The following is a 10014-nucleotide window of genomic DNA, read 5'->3' on the forward strand; positions in this document are numbered from 1 at the left end:
ATATATATATATATATATACACACACACACACACACTGACACAGGCACACACACACATCAATATCTCAATTGTTGTTGCATTTAGTGAGAAAACAAATTCTGAGATCCCTAGGACTGAATCCCCCAGTAAAAGTAACAAAGGACTTACAGCAAATTTATCATAGAGTTGGTATGTGAGTAAGGGATTTGGAAGTTCTCGAAAATACATCTTAAGAAGGGAGCTGATGCTGTGGATGTCCTGTAAGTAGGTTTCGTCAGTAAGGGTTGGCATCCGATCCTCATCAAATGCTAATCTGTTAAAAGACAAAGGAAATGGTTATAAGATGACTTTGACACTGTAGGTAAAGACACACAAATATATACATATATATATATACCACAGCCAACCCATATATATATATGGGTTGGGTGTGGTAGTGAAAAAGGAAGAATAACTTCTGAAATTTACACATACACCCATCACCTATTTTTCTATCTTAGAAAAATAGACGTACAGTCAAATACAATCCCCACACATATGGAACAGTCCAACACCACTCACACACACATGGAACAGTCCAGTACCATCTACACACATATGGAACAGTCCAATGTCACCACCACATATGGAAAAATCAATCCAACATGTCTAGTAAACATGAAATGAGAAAACTATCAATGGTAGACCAATTGTTACACACATGTTACAGAATACAGTGACAGGTAAGAAGTGGGATTCTGTCCCATCTGGTGTTACTGTATAGAGAGAGAGAGATATAGGGGTGGGGGTAGCAAAAGTGGGAGATAATTTTACCTGAGTTTCTGAATGTTTGAATTAATCCCAGATAAGCGATAGATGCCATCAATAATCCCTTGTTTCTCAATCACTTCAGCACAACACTTCAAAACCAACGGAACTGGAATATAAAAGACATATTTATGTAAGAGCACAGAAACATTCCTACATCACTGGGTGGGAGAGGAAAGAGCAATTAATTAGACTTATGTATTTCTTAGTCAGGGGGACATAAATAATCCTTACCTTGTTTTGTTTGTCTCATTATATGGTACATGGGCAATCACTATTTTGTCTATCATATGCAGTTGTTCTCAACCATTTTTTACCAATGGATCCCTTAGATTCCTATTTTAGTTGGGTGAACTCTCTTAGCCATTCAGGCACGTAAAATACACCATTTTGAGCGTGGCCATTGCCAGTACCGCCTGACTGGCCTTCGTGCCGGTGGCACGTAAAAGCACCCACTACACTTTCGGAGTGGTTGGCGTTAGGAAGGGCATCCAGCTGTAGAAACTTTTCCAAATCAGATTGGAGCCTGGTGTAGCCATCAGGTTTCACCAGTCCTCAGTCAAATCGTCCAACCCATGCTAGCATGGAAAGCGGACGTTAAACGATGATGATGATAATTAAATATTAGGAATTGTATAATGAAATTAAAATACTTTGTGTGTTGTTGAAGTTGGATAAAGGGTGAGAATGAATGATGGATGTCAGTACCAAATGGCCAGTTGAGGTTTATAAGTTGAAGACATTGAGTACATACAGCCCTGTAAGAGATCTCGGAAGATTGAGCTTCTAACAAGGCCTTTCTCCCTTAAAGCCAGAAACTTTTCAGTACCCCCTCGTATGATTACTGTTGAGTTCAAATCCAACTTTCAGCATGGTTTTTCTTTTTCAACCCAATGTGTTGACAGCATTTGCACACTGCATAAAAACAATGTCACTGTAAAGATTGTCAATGCCTCTACATGCCCAGCCATGAAACAGCTCATTGTTTGAAAGTCAAGGAAATAGCAACTCAGTTGGAAACAAGTGAGGGTTGACAACAAGAGCATCTGGCCATGGAGAAACAGCCCTACATAGTCTCATCTAACCCATAGAAAAACAGGATATGACAATGACGCTATATGTACACACACATACAGAATATATGCATACATATATATATATATATATATATATATATATATGTATATATATATATATATATATATATATATATATATATATATATATATATATATATATATATATATATACATATAGACAAAAAGAGAGGGAAAAAAGGAGAAATGGGGAGCAGTGTGCATTTTAGGATGAGGAGAGAAAGAAAGAAAATAAAAACTTCTCACCATCATGGCCTGAGTTGAGTAGATGTTCGCCGAGATCACAGCCGAACACTCGCTCTTTCACAATGCCAGAACGTTTCAGTTGGTTCCGGGCTGGTCGAGTGAAGAAGAAACGTTGTAGGAAGCTGATGAAGTTGCTGTGTTTGCGAAGGACTGTTGGAAGGAGAATGGAAAACATGAGACTCATCGACTGGAACGTTTAATGGCAAAGAACAGGCTTCACGACACATCAATGGAAGAGGCTTAATGTGAAGACTAGGAGAAAATAAACAAATATCTATATTACAGACACACATTCATACACGCATACACATGAAGTATGTATGTGTGTGTGTGTGTGTGTGTGTCTGTGTGTATATATATATATATATACATATATATATAAATACACATATATACATATAATACACACACATACTATACATACAGCATATATTATGTATATATAACACAAAGTTTATATACAATATATGTATTATATATACACATACATAAACATATAGTGCACACATACACACATGTATACATACAAATATATATATATATTAAATATATATACATAACACAGATATTACATATGTTTATATACATAATATATTACATATATATAATATACATATATATATATACACACACACAATACTAGATGCATTACATTTATATCAGCTTCAGTAAAAAATATGAAAAATCTTAAATCTAATACTGCCAGAAAATTTACATCAACAACTCTCTTACTAGGTACATATACACACACACACACACACGTAGGTTCATTTATATACGCAGATACACTCTCTTATGCACATGCAAATGCACACACACATATGTACATCAGTGCATTGGATTATAAAAACAATCTTATGACTAAAGCCAGAAGGGACAACATCTTAAATTCTGAAAACATGTATGCAGTGTTGCAGCACACTGCATTTGATTGTATTACGTTGACACAGCGCCAATGACGATGCTGTGAGAGACAGCAGAGCGACTGTACTTGTGCTGGTTAAGAATGCTTCAAAGACGGTACAACGTGCCTGTGTTAGTTGAGCTGCTCATGGCTGTGGTTGAAGCTGTTGTCGTTGAGCTTGCTGCCCCTTCGTTCCATGTGTTGCCCCGTTTCACCGGCCCGGATGCTGCAGGAAAGTATAATAGTCACATCACATCTAAAACCTCACACGTCAAATGTAACATATCACACAGCAACAGCTAACATCATTAAACATAGGACAAAACACAGCAGCCTCTAATCTGGAATCCTCTGAAATATTCCACACTAGGCTACACATATAGACTTGTACCTTCATGAGGTACCACACACGCACAGACAAACACAGACATGGAACAATTGTCTCAGTGTGTTGTTAAGTCCTCTCTTGAGAGATAAAAACTACCAAGGCATCACAATTATTTCAATGACTATGACAGGAGTCATAAAAGGGAGACAGGGTATATATTACAGGGTATATATTACAGGGTATATATTACAGGGTATATATGGATAGGGTGATACAGTCAGATCATAGACAGGTGAGGGGGTTCATGTCATGTGATAGGAATAATATCATACAATGTGAGAGGGATCATAAAAATGTGACAGGAGTAATATCATACAATGTGAGACATATCATAAAATATGACAGGCGCAACAATATCATACAGTGTGACCACATTTAATGGAAGTGTGAAAGCAAAAATTTTAAAAAATCTGTTGTCAATATTTCTGGTTTGCTAAAGTAATTCCAGAATTTTACATTGGAATGTTTCAGAAAGTTCTTTTAGCCAGAGTAAGGTACAACACCTCTATAGTGTACACTATATCATTGCATGTTGCAACACATCACATTAGTGAATGCCATCACTGTCTTTAGAGTAGGGTGGTTAAGCCAACACATCACAGACTACCTAGCTGCATACCTATTAGTGACTATTGCTCTATCCAGGGGAACATTCACTTCTTGTTTACTTCATGTTGACACTTTGTAAAGCTCTATAGGCCATGAAACAGGACAACTGGTTGACACCAACAGGTCAAAGGTGAAGCCTATTTCTTATTTTATTGGAGGCAATTTCCGTAGAATGGGAATAAAATGAAATTTCAGAACAACTGAGATAACGAGATGGAAACTACTCTTTAATTAAAAACATAATCCTTGGTATGGAATGACAAGCTCTGATATGGAGTTGTGAAAAATGGTGAGGATTCAGGGGCATTGGTGTAGAATGAGGCATATTGATGTGGACTTGTGACGAATGGCCTGATGAGAAATGTGAAATGAGTCTTCAGAGCATCTCTTATTTCTACAACCACAGAGATGAAAGTCAATCATCTGATTCACCCCAACCCCTGATTGATATTCATTTCATTGGGTTTTGAGGGTCATCAGCAATTCTCTCTCTTCTTCTCTCTGGCCAATACAGGTTTATATAACCATTCTCTACTGCTCCACAACTATTTGCCTACAACTGCTTCACTGGACTCAGGTTAAATGACTTGATTGGACTGTTTTAGCTGCTCAATGAAAAGATCCTCTTAGGAATTCAGCAGAGAACTATACAGAAATGATGAGTAGATTGCAAATAACAGTGACCCTTCTGCCTCAGAAAGGCTCCATAAAAGACTAAATAGATTCTTTAGAAGTTTTCATCTATCACTTTCAGTACTATGTGAAAAAGGTAAAATTTCTTAAATGTACTCTTGATCTAACTTGTGGTTTGCAATTTTGTTACCACAAACCAAACAAAAACTTACACTACATACAGAAACTATTTAATCATCTGAGATCAATTATAGATAATCTTGTTAGAAATATTTTACTTAGAATAACTAAATTGTCGGCCAATGAACAAATATTTAATGAGAATGCTGAACACCCTTGTACTACATAAAAACTAAGTCTCTCTCTCATAAAATACAGCAAACCTAAAAGAAGATAGAAATCCCAATACACAATCTATGACAAAAGAACTCAAAGATTGTAGTCTGAGTAAAATGGAGTTAAAAATGGGGAAGTAACTAGTTCTAACTCTAGCTATTCTAAAAACAGAGAAACTGGTGAAATAATTACTATTAACGAGCCCTAAAATTAAGAAAGCTAACACCATACCTTTCCATATTGAAACACCTCATATTTCTGATAGCGAAAATAATAGTACAGGTATTAACACTAGAAGTAAATGCAGTCATAGTAGTAGTAGTAGTAGTAGTAGTGAAAATAAACACTGAGGAACAAATAACCTAATTAACAGCAGGAAAAATTGACAGAAGAAAAATTCAAATTTATCGAAATCTCTATAAATCTCAGCATATAACTCCCACCCCAACCTATAGTTTCAGCCAATCATTGATCCCTTCAAGGGAAATGCTTCTTACATAATGTAATATACAAATGTACATACTGACAAGGAAATTTATATATCAAATCCCTCTAAAAGTTGCTATAATATGCATAGACATACATTTAACAACAAAATATATTACGCAAGACAACCTCACTAGTGAAAGCTATAACAAATTTAAAAAGTAAGGGTACTGAATGAAAACTACAATAGAAAATCAAGGCTACTGTCCCTGCATACACATGTAGTAAATATGAATGCAGGTTTTGTATAATAAAAGTGCTTCAAATTGTTTTAGCTGGTGATGGGTTACTTGGGTTTCAAGCAGAAATAACGTGCTGCCATTACTGAACTGCAGTCACAGTGCTTTACAGAAGGTACAAAATGTTGGGCATTGGAAAGTATATGCAATATGGGTACTTCGCAATCAATACTTGATTTAAAGGAGAGAAGGGTGGAAGTCTGTTCTGATTTCTGGGAACATTTGAAGCTAACAAAGACTCGGCTTTTTTTTTACCTCCAAGCTAGTGACAAGGGATGAAATGTGAGCCATATCTTTATGACCCCGAAATGAAAGCTTAGTCTATGGAATAGCATCACATCACTTTTCCAAGGCTTAAGCAGTCAAAAGCCAGTGATCAGCAAAAGTAATGAGGGTTGTTTTTTTTTTAGAGTGACAAGGACATAATTCTCTTTGATCTTCTGGAATCTGACTGTGCCACAAATAGCAAGTAGTACATTGTGATACCCTAAACGCTTTGAGAAGCCATTAGAAAGAAGAGACTACACAGGAATTGGAAAATGATCCACATTCACCATGACACATTTTTGGCAATGAATCAAGTGACTGGCAAATTGGGCAGGTCAGTGATCATCCATCCACTGTACAATCCAGATCTGACACCCTCCAACTTCCAGAGAGAAAGTTGCTGTGAAGACGTAGGTACAAAAGTGCGCATCTGAACTTTTTTTAAAGAGGATTTAAGAGGATTTAATGCATTGTTTGTAATAGAGACTATGTTGAGTGATGCCTTTGTATAGAGGAAGGAGTTACTCTACCAAACATGGGCAATTGGAATGTCCTATGTCAGTTAATAAAATCTATGCCTAGCTTTGCATTACTTTTGGTTCAAACATGTCATAGTTGTAAACGAATGTCCCTGACATGCAAGCAGTGTCGATTAACAATCTTCAGTGAAAACATGTCTGGTCATGAGGAACATTATCTTATTTGGAAACAAGCAAGGGTTGGTGACAGGAAGGGCATCTGGCGGGAGAAAATCCATCTCAACAAATTCTGTCTAACCCATGCAAGCATGGCAAAGTACACATTAAACAATGATGATGAATATATATATATATATATATATATATATATATATATATATATATATATATATATATATATATGTAAATATGTGTGTGTGTGTGTGTGTGTGTGTGCAAGCATGACTATGGTTCAGAATTTCACATAGCAACCATGTAATTTTATGTTTAGTCTCATAGTGTGACACTTCGGGTAAGTGGTTCCTACTATAGCTTCAAGCTGACCAAGTCCTTGTGAATGGATTTGAATGACAGAAACTGACAGAAGTCCATTATGTGTGTGTGCGTGCGTGTGTGTGCATGTGCACATGTGTGTGTGTACACATATACACACAATTATATGTGAGGGATTATCAATCTGGGCAAAATACTTCATAAGCTCTCTGTGAGTACACCAGGCTAACAATATTCTTTAGATTAGTAAAGAACTCCACGTGTTCTTATAGAAAGATCTGAGGTTACAGTTCACCAACATTCTATATCATAACTCTATGGTTTTGCACTATTTGTACCAATTTTTACAGAGTGATATGCAAGACAAGGTATAAATAATGGTCATTACATATTTTTTTCTTTATTGCAGTGTGTGTGTGTGTATTATATGAGAGAGAGTGGTTTGTTAAAGTACCTAGTAACAAACTAGTGAGTCACTAGTTCATACTCTACCACTGACTGGTGTACCACAGTCTCCATGAGTTGGGATAGTGAAATGTGAAATAGCTCAGGCCATCAGACTGTACAAGAATACCACAGAATTAGAATAACTTGTGGAAGAAAGCAGAAGCAGCACCATAAGATTGACAAGTGATTCATTAGCGTGTAGAGTTGCACCTATCATTAACTGTGATTAATTAGGTCATGGCTGGTTGTTGGGTTCATTGCACGACTCTAAAGACTCCTTCCCACAATACTAAAGCATAAACTGCATCAATTCACACTTGGTACCTCTTTACAGCTAAGTGGACTGTACCTCAACAGAGCACTTCTTTATAAATAAGTGAACTGTGACACATGCTTTACCAGCAATGCACACACACACACACACACACATAAAAACGAGTGTGTGTACATGCTTGTTTTGTGTGTGTGTGTGTGTTTTGTGTGTGCACACGCAAACAAGTGTGTGTGTGGAAGCATGTATGTATTGGTGTATATGAAAGTGTGAGTGCCGACTGACAAGAATAGATTAGTGATGCAAGTACAGATGTGGAAACTTTATCAGGTGAAGCTGGATTAGGAGGTGGGTGAGTAGGTGGGTGGGTGGAAGGGGGGGGGGGCGTGTGTATAACATTAAAACAAACAAACAAACAATTAAAATAATCCAATAAACAAATAAACATAATAGAAGACATATCTCAGCAGTATTGTTAATGGCAACAACAACAACAACAACAACATTACTAATAAATATAACCATAATAATAATAATGATAATAATATTAATAACAACAACAACAATAACAAACTTTTGATAATAATAATGATAATAATACCAGGAATGATAATACTGATAACAAAGCAGAATTTATCAAAACAGCACACACACACACAAATAAACTAAGACTATTCTCGAGAGAGGAGTTATAGTGAAAGGATGATAAAAAAGCATATATAAATGTGTGTATGCATGTGTGTATGCATGAGTGTGTGTGTGTGTATGTGTGCATGCATGTGTGTACGTGTGTGTGTGTGTGTGTGTTTGTGTGTGTGAGAGAGAGAGAGAGAGAGCATGTGAGAGTGACGTCAGTGGCGCTAACAGAAGCTGCAGCTTCTACTTACAAGGCTTCCTAATTGGTGGTGGTATTCTGGAAGCCATAGACTGTGGAACTTTATCCCGGATCACCTCAACACATTCACTGGGGAAAAAACCAACCTGAAACACATTGTACAATAAAATAACAGCATTAATTTGCGTGCGTACATGTGTGTGCATGCTGCGTATACATATACATATATATACACAGCCACAGACATGTAAATTATGTATAGAGAGATACACACATATATACATGCATACACACACACTCAAATATGTACATACATATCCTCATCATCATTTAACATTCATATTCCATGCTGACATGGGTTGGGCAGTTTGACAGAACCTGATGTATCCAAGGATTGCATTAAATTCCAACATCTATTTTGGTATGGTTTTTACAGCTATTCTTGTCAGTCGGCACTCACACTTCCAAAGGCCAACCGTTTTATAGTGTGGACTTGTTGATTTTTATCGTGCCACTTGCACTATTGAGGTGGCCATGCAGTTTGCATGACGATGAGCCTTGGGGAAGGCGTGTGTGTGTATGTGTGTGTGAGGAGTGGTAAGGAATGATGAGAATGCTTCACATCTCAGTTATTTTTATAACCATGGAAATGAAAGCCAGTCATCTGATTTACCCTGATCCTTTATTGATATTCAAAATAAGTATGATACATTTGGCGTTAGGAAGGGCATCCAGCTGTAGAAACTCTGCCAGATCAGATTGGAGTCTGGTGTAGCCATCTGGTTTGCCAGTCCTCAGTCAAATCGTCCAACCCATGCTAGCATGGAAAGTGGACGTTAAATGATGATGATGATGACAGATGACACAGGTAACTTAAGGAGATGAGATTTTAAACTTTAACTTCTTCATCCACAAAGAGGTTTGGCATCGAAAGTTGGCTATAAAAACAATCCTTATCAAGCTGTTATGGAGGTAAAAAAGCAGATAAACTTAGGTAAGCTTCAAGCATGTGTTTACAAGGAATACAAATATACAGCTTACAGAATATTCTATAATCTGTATTCCATGTAAATACATGCTTTAAACCTACCTATCTTTACCTGACTTTCTATATTTTACATATCATCATATATATGATATCTTGAGAGAGAGAGAGAGAGACAGACAGACAGATTCTGAATTATAAATTAAAAGCAGTTCTTGCAATGTGAACATTAATGATCACACATACACAGCAAATGTATTTTACTTATTTGCTAAATTTGCAGTGGGATAGCATTTGAGATTGTTCCCTGCACAATGCTGGGTGTTAAAGAACATCCCAGTGCCATAAACCACCCAAGACAATTCACCCTGGATTCAATCCAAGAGTGGTAGAATATGTCAAATAAAATCATAATTAACTGATCCTTTTCAGTACCCTACTTCCCTGTACATACAAACAAGGTTGTATACACACACACACACACACACACACACACACACACACACACACACA

The 10014-nt window shown here is 36.7% G+C and overlaps 1 protein-coding gene across 10 annotated transcripts in view; it reads right to left on the bottom strand.

Annotated features, from left to right (window-relative positions):
• LOC106869848 (uncharacterized) overlaps positions 1-10014 on the bottom strand; it is a 204614-nt gene that overhangs the window by 22303 nt on the left and 172297 nt on the right. For 9 of the 10 annotated variants that reach the window (XM_052975037.1, XM_014915765.2, XM_014915759.2 and 6 more), the window contains 5 exons: positions 8569-8662; positions 3162-3260; positions 2131-2280; positions 794-896; positions 149-293 (listed from right to left, as the gene is read on the bottom strand). In XM_052975037.1, coding sequence (XP_052830997.1) covers positions 149-293; positions 794-896; positions 2131-2280; positions 3162-3260; positions 8569-8662 — 591 coding nt within the window. The remainder of the gene's footprint in view (positions 1-148; positions 294-793; positions 897-2130; positions 2281-3161; positions 3261-8568; positions 8663-10014) is intronic. The other variant, XM_014915761.2, reaches the window with a different exon arrangement.

Source organism: Octopus bimaculoides, chromosome 20 (genome assembly GCF_001194135.2).
Source record: "Octopus bimaculoides isolate UCB-OBI-ISO-001 chromosome 20, ASM119413v2, whole genome shotgun sequence".
Classification (NCBI taxonomy): domain Eukaryota; kingdom Metazoa; phylum Mollusca; class Cephalopoda; order Octopoda; family Octopodidae; genus Octopus; species Octopus bimaculoides.